At 37.8% G+C, this 23,477-nt stretch overlaps 1 protein-coding gene across 3 annotated transcripts in view; it reads left to right on the forward strand.

Annotated features, from left to right (window-relative positions):
* The window catches only part of Mbd5 (methyl-CpG binding domain protein 5), a 145,148-nt gene that overhangs the window by 111,528 nt on the left and 10,143 nt on the right, over positions 1-23,477 (forward strand). For 2 of the 3 annotated variants that reach the window (XM_013517448.1, XM_005390798.2), the window contains exons 8-11: positions 3,378-4,403; positions 5,980-6,188; positions 7,937-9,145; positions 21,425-21,498. In XM_013517448.1, the coding sequence (XP_013372902.1) occupies positions 3,378-4,403; positions 5,980-6,188; positions 7,937-9,145; positions 21,425-21,498 (2,518 nt within the window). The remainder of the gene's footprint in view (positions 1-3,377; positions 4,404-5,979; positions 6,189-7,936; positions 9,146-21,424; positions 21,499-23,477) is intronic. The other variant, XM_013517449.1, reaches the window with a different exon arrangement.

Genomic DNA, 23,477 nt, shown 5'->3' on the forward strand with positions numbered 1-23,477 from the left:
ACTGCAGGTTTAGCTGTGGGCAGAGAGAGCTGGGATCTGAGAAAACCATGCACGTATTTTCAGTCATGTTTCTTTGTTTTGGAGACATACAGGACTCTGTCACCTTCCATCTTCAGCATTATCTCCTTGTATTAAAAAAAAAAGTATTATGTGTCCACTGCGAAGCCCTTTTCATCCTTTCATCTCTCAGATCCCAGATCAAATGTTACTACTTACGTGGTTTTCTCTGACACCTTCAGTGTTATAATTGTCCCCTTGTTAAATACACCCGTTGTGGCTCTTAGCATATTGCTTTATGGTTATACTAGCTAGCACGTGAAAAGACCTTTCAATTTTCCTAGCTTAAAACTCAATAAATGTATATTTTACACAGGGTAAAGAACGACAGAAAGATTTGTCTTCATCTGTGTGCCCAAGCTGGAAGTTCCTGCAGGAAATGGCAGTGTATTTTTTTTAATTTATATCATTATTTCTATCCTATTGTTTGGCAGAATATACCTGTTTATTGATTTTTTGAAAATTAGGGAAAATAGGAAATACATCTTGATCCATATATTACCTGTAAAATGCTTATAATATTCACTACTTTCCTGTTCATAAGGCAAAAATACACCCAGGGTAACTATACATTTTTATTGCAATTTCTCAAGAATATTTAGATGGAGAACTATAAAAGTAATGTTATTCCTAAATGACTACCTTCTTGAATCATAAATATGAGTGCTTCTCTGTTGCAAATTAAAGATCATAAACACTATTAACCTCTAAGGAAAATATCTACAAAATGTTTCCATGTATATGCTAAAGTATTTTGAAAATGTGCTTTGCTGATGGTTAGAACAGTGACCTCTACATTTAAATATAGCATTAGTATTAAGCAGGTAAGAAAAATGCCATTGATAGTGATTACTAGTAAATAATATTTTTACTACCTCTTGTAAAAACATTATTTCCAAATTCAAATAATGCACAGTACCTATGTATGGAAATAGCACCAAGATTTAAGAACCAATGAAATATTTAAGGTGTTGATTGTTTTGTAAAAAAAAAAAAAAAAAACCTGGATTAATATTTAAAGAATTGTGTACAATATGCCTCCTTCAGCATTTGATATGTCTTCTTACCCTAATCTTTGTGAACATAGTTATTATTTCATGATATTTCATAAATATTTATATATTTCCAAAGAGATTTTTGAAAATCTTATCTTTAAATAAAACATCGAGAGCTTTAAAAATCAAAAAAGTATCATACCAGATGGGGAAAAATGACAAACCCTTGCTATGGAGATATTTTGTAAGGTATGTTGTAAATGCTTATAAGTACTTCTGTTACCACTATTAACGTCAGTTATCACAATAATGCCAACTCCTTTTATTGATGTAGACTTTTACACCTTACAAACCTTTTATTTACTTTTTATTCTCACAACATTTTATTCTCACAGCATCATGCTAAGGATGACTTTTTTCTGAGGAAATAATTCAATGGTAGCAATCACATAAAGATAGTCACCCCTGTACTGTAGTAGGATGATAAAAAGTCAAAATGCACATGTCAAACTTTATCAGAACGGTTCAATAAATGTGGTGAATCCATATAGTATGCAGTTAAAAATATATTTACAAAGTCTATATGTCAAGGAAATAGTGTGTTATCCTATCAGGTAAAAACAGGAATAGAAAATTAATTGTGTGACTATTACACTATAGAAATGTTCCTGTATTTGGACGAGGCTTCAATGCTAACATGGTCAAATGTAAAAGCATTAAAATGTTTCAGTTTTAGATTTTTAATGCCACAAGTATTGTCTACTACAGTACATATGTTTATTTGTTTAAAATGAAAAGCATACGCTTACAGTGCCAAAATGCATGTACTACCTGAAAGAATGCCTCTGCTCAGGGGAAGCTCTTTAACAAAGAAGAAAGAACTGTAGGCTTCTTTGCAGCAGAATGTGCTTTTCATCTTCCCTACCCCGCTCACTCCCCTTGAGATCCGGATCAACAGGGGTGATTCCACAGAGTAGCTGCTGCCCAGGCTGCACCTCAAGTGGTGAATTCTCAACGAGTCTGGCTTCTTAGGGCCTATGGGTTGGTTTATTTTGATGTCTAGTTTTGTTTGGTTCTTTCAGTTTCTCCAGATAATTCTACTGTGTAGCTTTGTTGGAGAACCACTAATGCAGTGATAACAACTGAAATTTTACATTTCAAAACATTAAATACCTTGAATTTTCATCTTTTGTGTAAGACTTTCAAGAGTAAACATGCTATTTGGGTGAGGCCTGACCTAATTTAAGAAATCATAGGTAAAAACATTTTGTACTATGAGAATGACAAAGTTTATTATTTTTTATTAATTGTCTTAAAATCATGGCAAAATAGAGTGTTGATGAGACATGAGCACTGCTATAGGAATATAAACGACGTGTACTGACCAACTTCACGGGAGGGGAGTTTAACAATATGTATTCAGAGCTTTTCAAATCTGTGAACATTTTTATCCTGGAATTCCACGTTCAAGAATTTATCCTTAGAAAATAATTGGGCAAAATGACAAAGACATGTTATTAAAAATGCTTATCACAGTGTGGCCTATAATAGTAAAAAATTGGAAAACATTGTGACTGAATCGATTGTATTATATATATCAATATGTGGCTCTAGTAAAATGATTCTGTACCTCTATAGGAGTTAACAGAAAGACATTCACATTATATTTACTAATGAAAAAACTCACAGAATGATTGACAGATCTGCCATTTTCTATGATTCTACTTTTATTTTAAAATATATGTGTATGTACTTACATTTGTACGTATATGTTTGCAAATGTACATACATAGAAACATGTGGGAAAGCCCAGAAAGCTACGCACTAAAATATTAATTGTTGTTATCTCCATTACATACGTCTTATTTTCTGCTTTATACTTTCATGTACGTTCTAGGTTTGTGGGGATTCTGTTTTGTTGACATTAAAAGCAGGTACTTGTTTTATAAATAAAGACCAGAAACTTTCTTAAAATAAACAATGCAGAGTTGTTGCTTGCACCTCCCCAAATGAATGCACTAGGACGGATTCTCCCGTCGTCGCTTGTCCAGCAGCCCAGCCACCTCACTCTCTGTTTGTCTCTGTGCCTATTTGATACCCAGCATCATTTATTTCTTTACGTGTCAAATATTTTCAACGCTTTCATTTTCCAATGAAGTGGAGTTCCATTAACAGATGCCAAAGCATCCCTGATACAATTAATGCAGTTACAGTCGATGAAGGTGCCGTGTAACAAATGCCGTACATTGCGATGTGTTGTAGCGCACTGTAGAGACACTCGTGCTCAAATCCGTAATAACTGGGTTTCTTCTCCCCCTGTTTTAGGCGGCACAGGCCCATCCTCCTCCATAGCCATAGCTGGCTGCAGTCATCCTACCATCACAAAGACCACATCTGTTCTTCAAGACGGAGTCATAGTCACCACCGCAACTGGAAACCCCCTGCAGAATCAGCTGCCCATTGGGAGTGATTTTCCTTTTGTTGGCCAGGAGCACGCACTTCATTTTCCATCCAACAGCACTTCAAACAACCATCTTCCACACCCCTTGAACCCCAGCCTCCTCAGTTCTCTACCTATCTCTTTGCCAGTGAATCAACAGCATCTCCTAAACCAGAATCTATTAAATATCCTCCAGCCTTCAGCAGGAGAAGGCAAGTCTGAGATCAACCTCCACCCTTTAGGTTTTCTCAACCCAAATGTAAACACTGCTTTAGCTTTTCTCTCCGGTGACATGGACGGACAGGTACTCCAGCCTGTTCACTTTCAGCTCTTAGCAGCCCTGCTTCAGAACCAAGCCCAAGCAGCTGCCATGCTTCCCCTGCCATCTCTCAATCTGACTCTCTCAGATCTTTTGCAACAACAAAATACCCCTTTGCCCTCATTAACACAGATGACAGCCCCGTCAGACCACTTGCCAAGCAATCAGTCAGACAACAGCCGAGCTGAGACCCTTTTAACCAGCCCCCTGGGGAACCCTTTACCAAATTTTGCAGGCAGTGACACTACTTTTAACCCCCTGTTCCTCCCAGCTGTCACTGGGGCCTCAGGATTAATGGCCTTGAATCCCCAGCTGTTGGGAAATGTCCTGAACTCAGCATCGGTCAACACTGCTAATCATCCAGAGGTTTCCATAGCAACCTCCTCCCAGGCAACCACTACCACAACCACTACATCATCAGCAGTGGCAGCACTGACTGTCTCAACCCTTGGTGGGACAGCAGTGGTGTCAATGGCAGAAACATTGCTGCATGTATCTAATAATGCTGGGAATGCACCTGGTCCAGCTAAGCTCAACAGTAACCCAGTGGTGCCACAGCTACTTAACCCTCTACTGGGGACAGGTCTGCTTGGTAAGTTAAATTTTTTCACAAATTTTTTTAAAAAGAACGATTTTCTATTTCTATTTTCTCCTTTTTAAAAACTCCATTTTATCACACTATTTTTAAAAATGTTTTTGTTATGTCACAGCTTGCTTAAGGAACTAAATATGACAACACCCACACACAACCATGGTTGTACCAACATGAGTGACTTTTTTCTTGTCCTTTACTCTAGCAATACTAAATACCATTTTGATCTGCTTTCTCTTCTAATTCTGATGCCACCTAAGCCTTGCCTGCCCACCGTCCTCTTAACCCAAGTAGACTCTTACTTTCAAATGATAGCACAGGTACATCGTAAACTAACTCATTTCAGTTGTAACCGGTGTGGCATCACAGGGTTAGTATGAGCAGCTGCACTGTGGATGGAAACAGTTTGAGGAAGGATTTTCCAGGCAAATCCTAAATAAATAAAACTAAATGCTTTTCCAGCAAAATAATAAGCCATAAAAACGCTCAAAGCTAAAGTTTACCCAACTTCAAGGGAACAACCTCTCTAGCTGCTTGTAGGTTTCCTCAGGCCAAATTATTTTTTAGATTTTTGTGTCTTAAAAACAGTCCTTCATGTCCATTATCCTATCAGAAACAAGTTAGAAAATAATGTCAAGTGAACGGAAATGATGGAGGAGGGTAACTATAACATAAAGTATGAGGGTGGTGTCCATAAAGTCTAGAAAAATAGGCCAATATCCATGCTGGTGTCATGGGCATCTTCAATATGTAAAAATGTTTTTTAAATTATTTGTTTCCACATTTTATGGACCCTTTTATAAGATAGCATAACTAGTTTTATCAGGCCTTAAAATCACTGTTAAATAACCTAAAAAGCACTACAGACTTATAAATGTCAAGTTACAGGACAATTTCTCTGACATTGTTCTCAGAATAATTTCAGTAATTTCAAAACAGTTTTGAGTTTTAAATATAAATTTAGTTCTTAATACTTAAGATGTATATAATCTAATTAATGCTAGTAATTAGTGTATTAAAATAATATTTATTTTTGTTACTGAATTTTTGGTGTTGTTAGCTTTCTTTATAATTTCAATTTTAGGTGACAAGTCTTTTACTGCAACATAAAATGTACATTTCTAAACTAAATCTCTTATTTTTTTGGAGATATTTACTGATGGTTATAGATTTTATAAACTAGGCCTGATCACACCCACTCATTTTAATCATCTGGTCAATTATTTATGATTGCTAAAATATTTAGGACAAATGTTAACCTTTAATTATAGATGTTCTAATAAAAATAGAGGGAAGGAATCATAATACTGAGACAATATATAACATGGCTAATGGATAGGGCAAGGGCTGACTAGCCTTTACATGACCTAAAAATTTTTAAAAACCTAATTATGGAAGATAACACTAAATAATAAAGTATTTGCTCCTTACCACTCAGACTCTGAGAAGAAAACAGAGAAATTACCCAAGTACATTTAGGTTTTAGCTTTTGTTTCAGAAATTCTCAGGTATAAAGATAGGCATAGGATCTCTGACAAATAACACTGACTTATATGTTATGTTTTTCAAATTGTAGGTGATATGTCATCAATAAACAATACCTTGAATAACCACCAACTGACTCATCTACAGTCGCTGCTAAACAACAATCAGATGTTTCCTCCAAGTCAGCAACAGCAGCAACTTCTCCAGGGGTACCAGAGTCTCCAGGCCTTCCAAGGACAGCCCTCCGTCCCTTGCGCAGCTAACAGTAACCCCATGGCTTGTCTCTTTCAGAATTTTCAGGTACCGTCCCCCTTTAAACCTCTTTAGTGGGAAACTACGTCTGGGTTTGTTTAGACATGTAATTTTAGGGAAGGAATGAAAAGAGTAGGTAGTGCACCCTCTGTCTCTATTTATTGTTATTTCTCACTATTGAGTATTAAATATTCCAGTCTTTCCTGCAAAGGTAATTTTATTTTGTCTGAAGCAATGGTGCATTTGGAGCTGTGAGTAAAAAAATGGATTTCTCCCCTTAAATCCTTTTTTGTTTCTCATTGCTTCATGGTTAAGATGCACACCCTTCACTTGCCACTGGGTTCCCTCTCCGGCCTTAACTCTTATCCTTCTCTTTCTGGTTTCAGCCATATGACCTTCTTTTTGTTCTACAAAAAGAATAAATTCCTGTTAGATTAAAAAATTAGATGGCAAGGGTAACACTAAATAAATATAAGAACAAAATGTAGAAATTTTTTAAGTATATAAAATCTTAAAGGAGATTCTTTAAGACACAAAACTAATGTGTCAAAAGAAAAAAATAACAGTTGAATATAAAAGAAAATCTTTGCTTGGTCAAGGATATTCTCCACAAAGTAAAAGACAGATGCCAACTAGCACAAAATATTGGTATAATGCATACTCTGTAACATAAAAAGTTTTTATATCAAGAAGAAAATGCATAATTTACTAGAAAAATGACCAATACCTATAAGCACACAAAGCACAGAAAATTAAAGATAAATTATGAGTAAAAATATTAAAAGAACAATTAGAAGTTATACAGATTATAGCAGTGTGTCCATTGAATTTGGAATAGCCATTGCTGATAAGGATATGAGAAAATAGATTCTCCCAGATTACTGTTTGTCTGTGTGAATGCTTGTTCAGTTCTTTTGGGGGATAATTTGATAGCATATCAAGTTTTAAGATATACAGATCTAAAAAAAAAAAAAAAAAAAAAAAAAAAAAAAAAAAAAAAAGAAATACAGATCTTTCGGCCCAGAAGTTCAATTTCTAAGTGTCTATTTAAGACAAGTCTGAAGATGTGAACAAAAAAATTTCATGTTGTAATGTTCATCACAACATGATTTACATGGCCAGGGATATAGCTCAGTGGCACAAGCGCCTGCCTGGCAAGCGCAAGGTCCTGAGTTCAAGTCCCGGTAAAAAAAAAAAAAAAAAAAAGAAGGCATCAAGCTACATGATTTACAGCATCAGAAATTATGAATCATTTAAGAATTCATCAGTGTCAAAATAGTTAAATGCATTATGATGTATCTATCTACCTAGTAGCGTAAATATCTAATCCAATATAGAAAGATCTGTAAGACTACAAGACTCCAATACTCTAGTATTTCCAGAATGGTACTACAATATAATTCGATGCATATAGGAGAAAAGAAGGAAGGAAGGACAATAATATTCACATATATCATATGTAATAATTCAGAAAGAAGGAAGAAGGTCTCAGTCATATCACCAGGACAGCAAGTAAAACAAAGCTTAAGGAGAATCCATTGATATTTTTTTAAAGAAAGAGAAGATCTGTTGAGTGATTTCAACCAAAGAAACAGTATCCGAATATAATCAAGAGGTTTTTTTCACAAGGAGTAGGGTTGTTGTTTTTTTCTTTTCATTTTTGAGTCTTGCTGTTTATATTTCCCTTCTTGTTAAATCTACTTGTGCTTTGGTAAATCTTAAAGTGATAGTGTTTCCCTTAGAGGCCTTAAAGATCTCTCCCTCCACCCTGCTTTTACTTCTTTCTGTTCCTTCAGGTGAGGATGCAAGAAGATGCAGCTCTCCTAAACAAAAGAATAAGCACTCAGCCGGGGCTCGCAGCAATTCCTGAGAACCCCAACACTGCACTTCCGCCTTTCCAAGATACGCCGTGTGAGTTGCAACAGCGGCTCGACCCCTCTCTTGCTCAGCAGGTGAAGGATGGTCTTGTTATGGGTAACCAAGGTGATGCTTCCGTGGATGCCATTTACAAAGCAGTTGTCGATGCAGCCAGCAAAGGAATGCAGGTTGTCATCACCACTGCCGTCAACAGTACAACTCAGATCAGCCCTATCCCTGCTCTGAGCGCCATGAGTGCCTTCACTGCCTCCATCGGCGACCCACTAAATCTCTCCAGTGCTGTCAGTGCTGTCATTCATGGACGGAGCATGGGAGGTGTTGATCACGATGGCAGGCTGAGGAACGCGAGAGGGCCCCGGATGTCCAAGAATCTAGACCATGGGAAAAACTCAAACGAAAGAGATGGGTTTGAGTACTTCAAGTCAGCAAGTTGCCACACACCCAAAAAACAGTGGGATGGGGAGCAAAGCCCCAGAGGGGAGCGAAACAGGTGGAAGTATGAGGAATTTTTAGATCAGCCAGGCCACATCCACAGTAGTCCTTGTCATGAAAGGCCCAACAACGTCTCCACACTGCCATTTCTTCCCGGAGAACAGCACCCAATACTGTTACCACCAAGGAACTGTCAAGGGGATAAGATTCTGGAGGAGAATTTCAAATATAATAACTACAAAAGAACTATGATAAGTTTTAAGGAGAGACTAGAGAACACTGTGGAAAGATGTGCACACATTAACGGGAACAGACCTCGACAGAGTCGGGGCTTTGGAGAGCTGCTAAGCACTGCGAAGCAAGACCTAATCCTAGAGGAGCAGTCTCCGAGTTCCTCAAATAGTTTGGAAAGTTCTCTAGTCAAAGACTACATCCATTACAATGGAGACTTTAATGCCAAAAGCATTAATGGGTGTGTGCCCAGCCCTTCGGACGCTAAAAGCATTAGTAGTGAAGATGACCTAAGGAACCCAGATTCCCCTTCTTCAAATGAGTTGATACATTATAGACCAAGGACGTTCAATGTTGGTGACTTGGTCTGGGGCCAAATCAAAGGACTGACTTCCTGGCCTGGAAAGTTGGTAAGAGAAGACGACGTTCACAGTTCATGTCAACAGAGCCCCGAGGAAGGGAAGGTATACCAATCTTTATCCATTGTCAAATACTAACCTTTGTTCAGATATCAATTATTGTGTTTTGTTATCATCACTTTGGATTCTTTGGATTTGAATTTAAGATTCTTCCTGACTCATTGAGGTCTCACAAGCTTCTGGAGCATAAAATGAAGAGGGGATGGTTATAGTCACCAAAAGGTCATACCAACAAGGGGTGAGTTACGAAGCATTTATAGATCTCACTAGGCTCAGGGTGACTCCAACCCTAGAAGCAGACTTCCAGAATTTTGTCAGCTCTGCCTTCCTTCCCTGCATTTACCTAGTTTTTTCATTTTATAAACAGAGGAGGAAAGCAAGTGTGAATGACTGTAGGATTAAAACATGGTAGCTGTGGAGGTCCAAGACTGTGGCGGAGGTAGGGGCCCTCCCAGGTGACGAGAACTACCAGGGGACAAGTGTCTCCTGTACGTGCTCACATGTAACACACAGAGCTAGCAAGGAGGTAAAAATCTGGGTGGAGCTGCCGCCATTTTTGGAAGCAGCAGGTAATGTCTGAATTTAGAATGGTGTCTCCTTTCAGGAAAACTTCTGAGCCTTTATAACATATGGAAATGTTTAACCCATAGTCTGGTTCTACTTAACACAATCTGATCATTATAAATTAAATGAAAACTTCTCCATGAAACCACCATTCAATTTAGAAGAAAGTAGCAGGAGTTTTCTGATCTTTCTTCCCGCCTTTCAAATGGTAAAATTGGCTCGCTAGTCAAGGCATATGCAGAATGTTTAAAATGGATAGAAAAATTTATATCTGACCAGGAGATAATTATGGCCATTCCCCCTCACATGATGAAAAAATGTAATTTTTCATCTTCTTAAGTAAAATTATTCTTACAGGTATATATTATTCGCTTAAAGAGTATATTGTATAAAGAACTATTTCAACTTTGCTCAAATTTTTACTGCCACTTAGATTTAATGGCAGGAAACCAAAAGCATTTTTGCCAACACATAAAAGGATTGTCTCTCTCCGAAGGAACAGGAGGTCCTTAAACCTTTGCTTATAATGTCTAATATATACTTGTCAGGATACAGTCTGGTATAATGTTTCTAGGTTTGATAAGAAAATGAATTCCATATTCTCATTCTCAACACATTTTATTCTCTGAGACCAGACAAACATTTTCTAGCTTGGTAAACCTAAATATTTTTGACAGTTTATTCAAGAAATAATTAGAAACAGCAGAAGTGGGCTTTTATGATATAAATAGAACTGCTACATATACAAAATGTACACACCAAACTGTTTCACAAATTCTGTGCCAATGAATCAAGTCTTTTTCATGTGCCATTTCATGAAAAGCTTAACTAAAGTAAAGATTATGGCACCCTTCCCTGGAAACATTCTTTCTCTCCTAAATGCCTTGTCTAAACATACTTTTATGCCCTCAGGAGGATAAAGGCATGTACATTTAACACATGTCACATTAAAGAATGGTCTGCATCTTCTGATCAGTCTTGCTCGAATCCTCCTGAGTTTGAGTTATACACTGATATTAAACTTTCTTTTTTTAAAAAGGTCTTTAAGAATTCAACACATTTGGGCCAGGGATGAGACTCAGCAGCACAGTGTCTGCCTGGCAAGCATGAGGTCCTGAGTTTGATTCCCAGGACCAAAAAAAAAAAAAAAGAATACATTTAAATAAGCAACTCTTTTTTAAAATTCATAATAAAGTAAAAGTAAATGTTTTAAAATTCAGATTATTCCTCCTTATTTTTGTCAATAGCTGAATTTCTGAAAGGAAACATGAAATTGCTTCAGAAAATTTAAATATTCTCCCTATTGGCTGACATTTTAATTTTGCATGCTTAAGTTAAAACTGTGATATCAATAAACACTAAGAGTATTTTTACTAATTCAGAAAACATAACTTAAAGCACACATTTTGAGATAAAAACTGAAAACATGTAATAAAATATTAATGACAATGCATGAAATATTTATCTACCATTAAAAAGCAAGGTATAGCAGCCTTAAAAGCTCTAGGGCACTTACTGTTTTTCTAAACCTCTGGTCCTTCAGGACTCACTTCACTTTTGCACATCAAAAAAAACCAAAGTACTACTTTGTAAAAGCCTTTGTTTGCCTATATTTCACAAAACAAAGGCAGGACTTCCTCATGCCTTATTTAATGATGCCCAGTGAGCCCAACAATATTTTCTTTTCATAATACCAGAAAAGGTGAGATTTCAAACAGGTCTGAGTGACTTCAAATCAAGCAGCCTCTGCTTGACGCGTTAGTGACCCAGGCTCATCAAGAAAAGATCAGATTATGTTCAATATCCGTGAAAGAAAAAGTATGATCTATTTAAGAAAGGTCTACAATAAAACATTCTAAAGATTTGTCCTCTTATTCAAACGAACAAATTTTGATGGAAATTTTATTTACATAGAACCTGTCAGTGCCCTGTGAGATTGGGTAAATAAAGCCTTATGCATTAATAACCAGATCTCTGCTTTGACAAAGGTAAGCAGTGCATTACGTTCTCTTCTTTGTACTAAAATGCTGCAGATGTTAATAAATTCTAGAGAGAAAAACAAAGGCTAATTCCATAAACAAGCTGCATGTTGTAGTAAAAGCTACTCATTCTACCTTGCTAACGTGGAATGTGGGATCATTTCCCCTAGTGTTTAACTTTGTACTATCTCAAAAGAAAAGCTTTGCCAAACGATTTTCTCACACGTTATCATTTTAAACCTTCTTAGCCTCTTAGCTTTCATACTGTTTCTGGGTCCACTAGACAAGTAATTCAAGATTGCAGTCAGGTCCCACCACATAAAACCTATGTTAACTCAAGTTTTAAAATAGATTTATTAGCTCCCAGCCATCGGACAACCTATGGTTTATTATTTTGCGTTGACAGTCTTTGTTCTCAGCAGGCTACTCCAAACCCTTTCTGGAAGTAGCGAAATAAAAAATATAAATAATTAATTAACAGGATCGCAGATCACTGTTTCAAAGCAAGCTAGGCACCACCCCTGCGGTCATGCTGCCTGAGTAATCCGGTCTAAGCGCGGCCAGAGCTGGATACCTACAAACAGCTGTGCCGTCCACATGGCCTGTATGTTAATATTTTAGCAGGCTCTGTTGGTCATTGTGGCAAATGGCTTGGTCAGTTCATGATCGTACAAGGGCATTTTAAATCCTTGCTGTAGCAGAGCGACTGACAACACATTAGACATGTCCCCTGGTCCCTGAGGTGATTTCCTAACAACTATGATTTCTAAGCATCAAGCACCTTAGGAAGACAGTTTGCAGAGACCTAGAGAGAAAACAGAGCGTAGCCGAAAGAGACCTGTCTTTGGGTGTTCTAATGCAAGCCGAATCCAAGCACTGCCGGGTAGGTAAGTGCTCCCACTTAGGTACAGTAATCCCCCAGGAGCTGCAGCCTCCACACCTCTCAATGGGGATATTAATTCCTACTCAGAATGGTGTTTTACAAATTGAATGAAATACTATAGCTAGATTAAATGAGATACTAAGCACACAGAGGAGGCCCACAAAATTAGCCTCTGCATTTTTACTCCCTGTGGCTGAACAGGATGCCACCAGGATGGAACTGAGGTAACTGACTTTAATTACCGCTTTATTCATCTATGCATTATCCATGTGTGGAGGACTTACTAATCGGGTTGAGAATGTGTGTGTCTTAGATACTTTTCTCATTGTTGAGAGAAAACATCCAACACCTAACGTTAAAGGAACAGTTTATTTCACTTAAGAGTATGGTCTCAAAGTGCATCCATGCATCTAGAAATGTCTCAGGTTTATCCTTCTTTATGGCTGAATAGTACTCCATTATATCTACATCTTCTTTATCCATTCCTTGGTTGTTGGACATCTGAGTTATTTCCAATACTTTGCTATGACAAGTTGAGCTGCTATAAACATGGATGCACATATATTGCTATAGCATGATGTTTTCAATTCTCCTGAAAATATACCCAGATGGGGAATAGCTAGGCCAAGTGGGACCTCTAACTCTAGTTTTCTGAAGATTTCCACAATGATTTCCACAGTGGTTGCACCACTCTACACTCCCACCAACAGTGGAGAAAGGTTCATTCTCTCCACAGCCCTGCCAACAATTGTTACTAATTGATTTCTTGATGATAGCCATTCTTTCCAGAGTGAGATGGAATCTCAGCATTGTTTTAATTTGTATCTGTCAAATGACCAGTGATGTTGACCCTATTTTCATATATTTATTTGCAATTTGTACTTCTTCACCTGAGAAGTGTGTATTCATTTCAGGTGTCCATTTTTGATTGGGTCTTTACATTTGTGTAAATATTGCATTGTTTCTCTAGTGTGAGAAGTTGAGATTGTAAATAAGGACCACAGTATATAATAGATATATTGAAATAGGAAGAAAATGTTCAAATAGAAGGGGAACTAGGGGATGGGGTAGGAAGGAAGGGAAAAGAAAAAAAAAACAACCAAAGGAGAAAAAAATGGAAACAAAGCTTTTGTAAATAAGGAGGGGATTAGGAGTTGAAGGGAAGGGAGTGGGAAGAAAGAAGAATCAAGCTATACTGTGTACAAGTACAAATTCCTATGATGAATGTGATCATTATGTATATATAAAGTGTACCAATAAACTTAGTTAATTAAAAAACAAAGTTAAAGGAAGAAAGGTGTATTTCAGCTCACAGATTGTAGAGATTTCAGTCTGTAGTCAGCTGGCTCCAAGGCAGGGTGGCATGGCAGAGGAACATTGCAGAGGAGAAATGGTTCATAGCAGGCAGAAGGCAGCAAAGCAGCAAACAGCAACAGTCTTCTCTCCCTTTTATCCCTTCCAGTTTACTCCCTTTAGGGTGGTGCTACCAATACACAGGATGGGCCACCCTTAATCCCAGATCACGTCCTTAATCCCAGATCACGTCCTTAATCCCAGCATCACACACCAGATCCAGCCACCTCTGAAAAGCCCCACCTGGGACCACGTGAGGCGTTGGGGGACTTCTAGAGATAAGCCATGACGGGATGAAAGAATCAGAAGGAAGGAAGTAGTGTGTGGCTGTGTTATGCATTTCAGCACATCACATATAAATTGCTGTATCTGACTACAAGTCACTATACGTTGAAACACTGTAAAGCACTCAGTTTGTTGAGTGAACCTGAAAGCCCTCTTTCCTATCTTTCTAAAAAAATCACCTGAAACTTACCACCTCTACATTCTTCCCTCCCCAGCCCCGCTGGCCAACATTAGTTAGCAGAGTTAGTTAACAGCCTGTGAAGAGTCGTGCAGGAGCGTGGTCTATTACTTTCCTGACACTGGAGCCGTGTGACAGCACTGGGGGGTGCTGTGTGCTTGGTGCTGCTCAGGAAGCGGCATTTCCTAGTACGTTTCTCCCTTGGTAGTCAGTTTGTGCGGGAGTGTACACTGGGAGACAGTTGTGCTCGCTCTGATTATGCTTGTGCAAGCTTCTCTCCAAACCGTGGACCTTTATTGTCTGTGTTTCAGTGGCCAAGAGTAAGACCCCACTGCTGATTCCAGTACATAGTCCGAGCCAGAGAGATTCTCTCCCAGGCCCTGGCGTAGTAACAGGGAGTGGTGGGAAGGAAAACGGCTTTACATACATGCGCCATAAACTGCAAAGATTTTAACCCTATACAGCTATGAGGGGGAATGATTACTTTTTGTACTTATTTCAGTAATTGTTTTAAAATAAGGAAAATATTTTCTAACGTATAAATAATCTTCCTTAAAGTCATAATTATCTGCCACTTTTTTATTTTAAAGAGACAAAAAAGAGACGCACAAAACAAAATGATACAGAATTTCAAAGCAGGATGATAGGAATTTAACAATGGTTATTATATTGCGTATTGTTATCTTCAGATTAGTTGCTCAGATTACCGGGTACAGGTGTGCAAACTTGATCAAACCATAAAAGCACTAACGGTTCCTTTCAATGAACTGATAGAAATTAGTAGTGCAACTATCTTAGCTATCTTGTGCATATATACATATCTTTCTTTTTCCCTTCCTTCTTTTCTCTCTTCCTCCATCTCAGTTGTTCTTTCCTTTTGAGCAATTTCCTTCCCTTTCTCTATATCTATTGTACCTTTTGGATCTTATTTACTCTTTTAGTTTCTTACACTAGGGAGACAGTACAATGTTTACACATGCGATTCTGATGTATTTCACTTATAGTATGGTCCCTAGTTACATCCGTTTACCTATAAAAGCCTCAAGTTTCTCTTTCTTATACCTGAGTAGTACTCTATTGTATAAAAATAGCACATCTTTTTGATCTTGTATAAACTAGCCTTAAAAAGTTCTCTCAAATAATAATAGCAAAATATGAAATTATTTTGTTTCTGTATAAATCATTTTCACTCTTTTAACATCATCCCATTGGTATGAATATTTTATTGCTCTTATATTTAATGTATGTTATGACTTCAGCTGGATTGAAGAAAGGATTTATTACCAAACCAAGTACCAAAATGTTTCTTTTCAATGAAACGTTTGTTGTTGGACCAGTAGAGAGATATCTCCTAATTACCAAGAAAACTTCTACAAAAAGCGAGTGTGGAAAGTTCTTCCTCCTTAGAGTCACACTTTGACTTTGTTTTCCAAAGGTTATACTTGGCAGATAGTCATAAAATTGTTTTTTAAATAGTGTTTAAAAAACTGACAAAATTTGTCATTAAACTCACAACCAAATGTATTTGGAGGCAGAAATCTTTTTATGTATCACTTTGGTATCACAAGCACACACATTTTGCCAGTGTGGTGCATAACCAGATATGGGTTCCTTTGCACTCCTGAATGCATAACCTTTTTTATTTTAAAGAGAATTTAAAAAATAACAGCAACATAGACAAAAACAATAAAAATGATACAGGCTTTTGAAACAAAGTGATTGAATGTATAGTCTTAGGGTGAGCCTGGGGGCCCACTTTGGGAGCTGTACCTCTTGTGATGCTTAAATATTTTACTTTGAAGAATATTTATTCTGTGCTTGATTATCCGTGTTAGCTAGTTTGTGTTCTTTGGTGCTGTAACTCTGTTGAAAACATTCCTTATGTATTCACTTTGCCTTATCAATTTCTTAACCACTGTTGGAAGTGAATCCTTTTCTGAGTACTCAGTCAGTACCCACAGTACTCAGGCTGCATTTTGGCCAGTGCCGTGATGGGGGAAATAATGCTCTGGCAGCACAGGGGTCTCCTTGCAAAGGAGAATACGTTTGGAAAGTAATCAGAAAGATAAAATCTAAGCCACTTGAGTGAAATTTCTGATCAAAATTTGAGAGATAATAAGAAATAAGAATGAAATAAGACCACAAATGTGAATTTTAAGACTAAACTGAGTAGAAGCTTGGGTAAGACTATAAAGTTTACCATGGTCAATTGTGGAATATTGGGAACCTTCCATCCTGAGCAAGATTAAACAGAAGGAGGAGCTGCGTCACCCGTCACACAAGTGACAGGTCCAGCACGGAGCTCACAAGCTTGCAAGTGCGAGAATCTCAGGTCCGAGGTAAACACATGCTCTGTGACACGAACTTTTAAACTCTATATTCTTACAAAATCAAGTTTATCCAAATATTTAATTCTGTTTCTATACTACAGATTGCTATGGAATTTGTTATCATTTTTAGAATAGACTGTCCTGTAACACAGTTCTGTAGCAATTTAAAACACTGCTATCAAGAGTGAGAAGGGAAGGAAACACCAAGAAAAAGCCTCAGAGAAGGCCCCTGACTAGAACTGTGATGACTGGACGTGGGTAGTTCACAAGAAAGAACAGCAGGATTCAGTACGGGATTTCTCCACGAGTGAGGAACACTGTTGCTATTCTATTGCCGGAAAATCGGGTTTATCCTTTCTGTCACAAAGGAGCTGACTTTTTACCTAAATTATTTATCATTAATTTCCATTCTTTCAAAAAGATTGCAATGTTGCACTGAAGTTAGTGGGACTTTTTTCAGTCTGAAAATGTTATTTTTTGAAATAGTTACATTATTTTAAATATTTATATATAATAAATATTTGATAGTAATCAACCTAATAAATGCTTCATATTTGTTTTTGCTTTAGATCTGTATTTTCCAGACTTCAGCTAAAGCTGTGTATTAGTACTATCGTTTCCTTGAAATTCTTTTTCCAGTTCATTTACTAATTTATTCATCCAACAAAAATGTATTGCGCATGTGTGTACTAGACATAGTCAGGCCACCTTTACTGTTGTTCCACATGAGAAATTATAGGCATAACGTCCTTTCTATTTTTTAATACAAATCTATATGAATATATAATTATTTTTAAATGTTGAAGTGTTTGTCATGTCCCACCTAGAATAATTTCACTAACTAACAGTGGCATTTTGAGGAAAAATACTTTGGCATTTGTAAAACACCTCATGCTCATGGTCTTTCTTAGACCCGCTCAGTGACCCCTAACAGCGTGGGAGCTTATCCCCACTTTACCTATGAGGGAACTGAAGCGCAGAGCAGTGGAACACCCCAGGACGCAAATCACAGGCAGTTAAGGCAGGCCCCAACCCTGGGCTTCCAACACTAAGCTTAGAACTCTTCTCATCACACCGTTCCCTCAGCAGCAGAACATCGCCAACATGGAAGGGGAAGTGGAGAACTGAAAGGGGAGCCTGAGGTCAGCTGTCTTATCTCTGTTATAAAGTCTGTGATATGGCGTGTGCTCTCTACGTTGACCTATGTTTGACAGCTTTTCTCGCACTAAGTAGCAGTAAATAATTGGCAAAGAAAGTGTTATGAGGATGAAGCCTGCAGGGAATTTTGACATCATCGCTAGTTAACTGGTTCTATTCAAAAGTGATCTAGGATCATTGATCCAGATTCTTGTAATATGTACAATACCTCGTTTTAGAGGGTTGCTGTGGCTCTCTGAAAGATCTGTACCTCCCTTTGCCATGGCCTTCGTTACTTTTGGGATACACTACATGCTGCTGTGCTGACTCCCCAAAAAATTAAATCACTCAATGTTTACTATGTGCCTTGTGAACAAAATAAGGAACCCAAAATTCTTCCTTGTTCAGAAAAGCTCTTAATCCTCTACCATATAATAGTGCCTGGATTGATGAGTGTATTTCTGGCCCCAGTGAATGCACTCAGAGGCTGTGTGTTGAAGAATTACTGTATGTGAAGAATTTAGAGAGTGAAAGAAAGGTTTTAAATGTCAAAACTATTCAACAAATGTGTATTTATATATAAAGTAATATGTGAACTATAAATACACATACATTTCGGGATTCTTTTATAATTATTAAGTAACACGTATCAAGAGCTATGCCATAATGGCCACTGCTACTACATAGCAGTATTACTGGGGTGAGACTGGGCAGCAGATTACGACTAAGGACCAGTTATGCAGTCCTCTCCCAGGGTCTCAGTAAGGTAAGAATGAAATTGTTTCTGGAACTTCTGCCTTAAAAATGTACAAGAATCCAATAATTGTAGGTAAAAATATTGAATATCTTGCATTACTTGCTCCTTCAGCATAAGATTTTTTTAAAAATTTGTGTATCTTTAACCTTTTTAATGTTATGTTTGTGTACTTGATTTCCAGGATTTTTATGATTCACAAGTTAACTAAGTAATTTTTAAGGGAATGTTCATTAAATCATTAAACATGATTTTCATTTGATGATAAATTGAATTTATTTTGTTCTTCTCTGATAGCAGTTTTTTGGGATAATGTTTAAGAGTTTCTGAATATTGTTCTAGTGTGTGAATATTTCCCTAGAAATAACACACACTCTTCAAATATATTATACAATATAGAAAAGTACTAAAATTCTGAAAAAAATTAAACATTTTCCTCTGGATATAATCTTCTCATAGCAGAAGTCCACAGTGGTATTATCTTATTTATATTTAGTTTCAGAAACCACTATCATTGCTTTGTCTTTCAAGGTTGTTGAGCCCTTTATAAATAATATAGTTCATTATGACTCTGCCGTAGAGCCTCAGAGGCAGATTTAAATGAAGAATCACAGTAGAGAATTAGTTCATGAAAAAAATTACTGGAAAGTGATCTAAGCATAAAAAATTTGAAGATAAATTTGGGCAGATTATTACCTAAACTTCTGTTACCTTGTAATTTGATTTTAAAGGTTTATTTTTTTTGAGTGTGCTTTTGTATCTATTTTTGTTTATGCATTCTTATGTATAACTTTTATATATGTATAATTTTTATATAAATATATAGTATTATATATTTATATAAAAGATATACATAATTTATATATAAAAATGACTATATTTCAAAAATATTGTAGTAGATATGATAGAAAGAAATTAAATATTTTGGAGTTAGAGCTGAGTTTTAATTATGGCCATGCTAGCTGAAACTCTGAAGTCTTATCTGCAGAAGAAAAATAATACTAGCTGGCAGTACTATCATATTAAATGATAAAACAGTGCCTTTTATATAAAAAATACACAAGAAACATTTTTACCGTCCCTTATTCCTTATTTAATTAAAAATAAAACTCAAAGACTTTTAAAAAATAACTTGACCTAACAGTTTTCTAACATTAAAACCAAGAGGGTAAGTTTTCATTGTTGTGTCTTGCTTCGTTTCAGCGTGAACTTGCAGTTTGTGGCCTGGCTTTTAAACTCTTTCACTACACCAGTTTATATCTAACAGAACTTCCTGTCACAGGAGCGCTCCTTTTCTGCTGGCAAGGAGTAGATTTAAATATAAGTGGAATTAGTTATTGATTACACATGTGTAATATGCACAGCAGCTTGCAGATTCCCCACATGTGAGTGAAGACAAGATGAAAAAGAAATGTGAAAATATGCCTGGAACCTGTTTTTTTTTTTTTTTTTTTTTTAATAATAATACTTGGATGTATTCTGCTTATGTAAGTTTTGCTGGTCATCCAATAGTAGGATATTTCTCTTTGTATGAAGTCTTACAAGGAACAAAGTTGTCTCTTGTTCTGGCACACAATGGGTCAGATATTCCTAGTGAACTTGTACACAGGAGTTATTTGAATTCTTTGGGACAAAATACAAACCATGAAAAGAAAAAAATTTCCATTATTTGATTTTTTTACCTCATTGAACAATTAGAAATCCTTGTATTCCTACATAAGCTTTGAAAAGGTCATAGAGAAATGTCTTATAAATGGCATTAATGGGTCAGACATAAAGATTTAAAGACAAAAGTTAATAATTTCCTTGCTGATTAGTATATTTAGTTTCTTTCTCAGGTGTTTTTGTGAACTCTGAATTTTGCATGAAAGTGGCCTAGGAGCAAAGAGGAGCAACTGGAGGAGCAGATGGCTTGGATATTTGCCTTAAAACTGTGTTTGCACCGCCAGCAACACTGTTTTTACTTACATTGATTTTTTTACAGGTCAATAAAAATAGAAAAGTTTTCTAACAGTGCTTTTAGTCACAACTGACATAAAAGTTTTCCTCTTTATCATTTTCCTGTGTGACTTCCAGAGGCGTGACCGAGACCACTGGGTAGGCGGGAGGGTCATAAAGGCTGCAAACGCACACACACCACCACCATCACCACCAAAATACTTAGTGGTTGAACCGTGAAGGTAGCACAGACTGGTAGTGACAAAGCAGGACGGGAGAGGTGGCATGCCCATACGGCATTATTAATAGCACCCTCCCAATGAGCATGAGCCAGGCTTGGCCAGCCGTCCCACAGAGCATAATGCTTCCTAAATAATAAGAGTTGCTCTGTGTGAGGCTGTATTCAACATAGGTCAGGTTTTAATGCTCACAGCAAGTCTAGCGGGAAGGTAGGTGTTATTGTCCTCGTTTTAAAGTGGAGGACACAGAGTCTCAGAAAAGTTAAGTGTTTGTGAAGAGGTAAGATTCTAAGTCCATCTCCTGGCCACAAAGTCCACCCTAACACGGCTCCTGTCTTTCCTTGCAGGAATCCTGATATGCGGTTGCTAAGTATCAGGCAGTGGAGAATTAGGGTTTCTGATGTATATGATTTTGTGAACTGAAAGTCATTTTAATTCCAAGTTTTGTTCCCCAGATATTATTTTCAAATGCTCACAATGTTGCAGCCAGTTTGTCATTGCTGCTGACGCTGCAGCTGGGAGCCACAGGTTCGACCCTAATGGAGCAAGGACAGAGAATCTGACAGGGCAGTGAAGGTTAAAGCCCCCGCCCTGGTGCACCTGCTTGCAGGGCAGGAAAGTTACAGCCATGCTTGACAATGACAGGTGTGGGTAATGCGGTTTGGTCTTCGTACCTTCACTCAGGTGGAGCCCGAGAAGTTGAAGACACTAACAGAAGGTTTGGAAGCCTACAGCCGAGCCCGGAAAAGAAACAGAAAGTAAGCATTTTTGTTTTCTGTTTTGTTTCTCGAGATTATAACGTACCGGTTTCCCTTCAAAGGAACAAGAAAATCTCACTGATCTGGTCCATGTTGTGACCTGCCTTAGTGCAGTATAGTCGTTATCCACAAAGAGAACCACTACGGAGAAGCCCAGCTAGCTATTACAAAAAATATTTTAACAGTGTATGTTTACTCTGTGTGTGGGATTTGCCACTCCCTCTAACCCTATTCCTCTTTCATTTAGGGGGAGATAGGGTTAATAGTCCTTTAAATATCAATTAAATACACTGGAGAAGTTTAGTGAGTCTATCTATTTGCAATTCAGATACTTCGGGGTGGAAGAACTAGCACCTAGTTGTACACCTGCAAATATGGCAGATTAACCCTTTAGCTGATGCTCCCTAATTAACATTGGTTGAAGCAGCGGTATGGACTTTAAAATAGGCTTTCTAGGCGCTGGGGATTTAGCTCAGCAGCACAGCGCCTGCCTGGCAAGCGCAAGGTCGTGAGTTCGGTTCCCGGTACCGGAAAAAAACCAAAAAAACCAAAAACAAAACAAAAAATAAAATAGGCTTTCTTTGGGATTATCAAAAGTTGCATTCAAGCTTTTCTGGATCTTTACTTTCTGCATATGTATATACATTATTTTAAAATATACCATGGATATACCCATTCAGTTGTTATGATTTATGCATTATCAAACAATCAAGGATTACATATTAATTTTTATTTATAAAATAATCCTTATGTTTAACCCCCAAATATTAACACCTAAGGTCAGTCTTTTTGTATCTTACTATCTGTTTTAAACTATCACTTTAATGTATGTTTGCACTTCAAGGTTTATAAAATGGAGATCAGAATAATTAGTAGTATATCTTACATAAAAGGCTTAGATAATGATGTCAGTAATACATATTAATGGGCACTCTTTTTCCCGCTGTGATGTTTCCAGCAATTGTTTCAAGAGGTAACATTTTAAGTCCACAGATGTTAGGGAGAACGTTCACCTCCTTAGATTCTCTCACAAGAGGGTGATGGCCGTAAGGCAAGTCCTGCGTGCCTCTGCCCGGACATCGTCTGGACGTTGCATGTTGGCACTAGCGCTGAAGGCTGGGTGAATAGCCAGTTCCATCCTTGTATGTCTCATGAGAAACACACGGAGGTACAGGGCCCCTCTCTGCTGACTGGAGAGACACTTCCTCTGCAGAGATTAAAGTAGGACAAGGCCAGGTCTGGATGAAAGGAGGGGAATTGCAGAATACCATAGAGAAATGGCATTAGACCCAAGTTTAAAAAAAAGACAATATCTGCGCAGGAAGCCTTGCACGCTACATAGGTATTAGCCAGATGAAGATGGTGTGGGTGAGGATAGTGTTCAAGTGAGACTGGCAGTTGGATTTGGGGCGAAGTATCAGAGCTAGGAAGTTATAAGGACATGGCCAGAGGAATAAGCAAAAGCTAAATCATGGAGGTCTTAGGCGGGGCCAGTAGGATCTTTGTCTGATTAGAAGTGCCTGACACGGGGCAGGTGGCGGGACTTTTACTTTTACCAGGTGTGTATAGGGGGACGGGCATTAGGAAAACCGAAGAGGAGGACAGTGGTCAAGAACAGTTAGGGGGTGCAGCTGACAGAACACGGGGACTGATCAGCACGTGAAGGACGGTGGACAGTCAAGGACAGCTCTACAGTTCTCACCTGGGTGGCTCTGGTGAGCGGTAGAAACACAGTCTGCTGTGGGAACACGGAGGAAGGCTGCTGAGTGCGGTCTGGGGTGTCCGGGAATAGGCCGGACGCACAAGACTGAACCTGAGAGGAGGAGGATCTGACAGTGTAAGAACGCTGCGGTCGCCCCGAGATGCCTCGATCAGTGTGAGGAAGGGCAGGCTGAAGACTGTGTGCCAGGAAAACTGAACACAGCAGAGCGATAACACGGGGGACAGTGGTCAGAAGGAGGGGGAGACGCAGAGGGCAG

Source organism: Chinchilla lanigera, unplaced genomic scaffold (genome assembly GCF_000276665.1).
Source record: "Chinchilla lanigera isolate Chin_1 unplaced genomic scaffold, ChiLan1.0 scaffold00039, whole genome shotgun sequence".
Taxonomy (NCBI): Eukaryota; Metazoa; Chordata; class Mammalia; order Rodentia; family Chinchillidae; genus Chinchilla; species Chinchilla lanigera.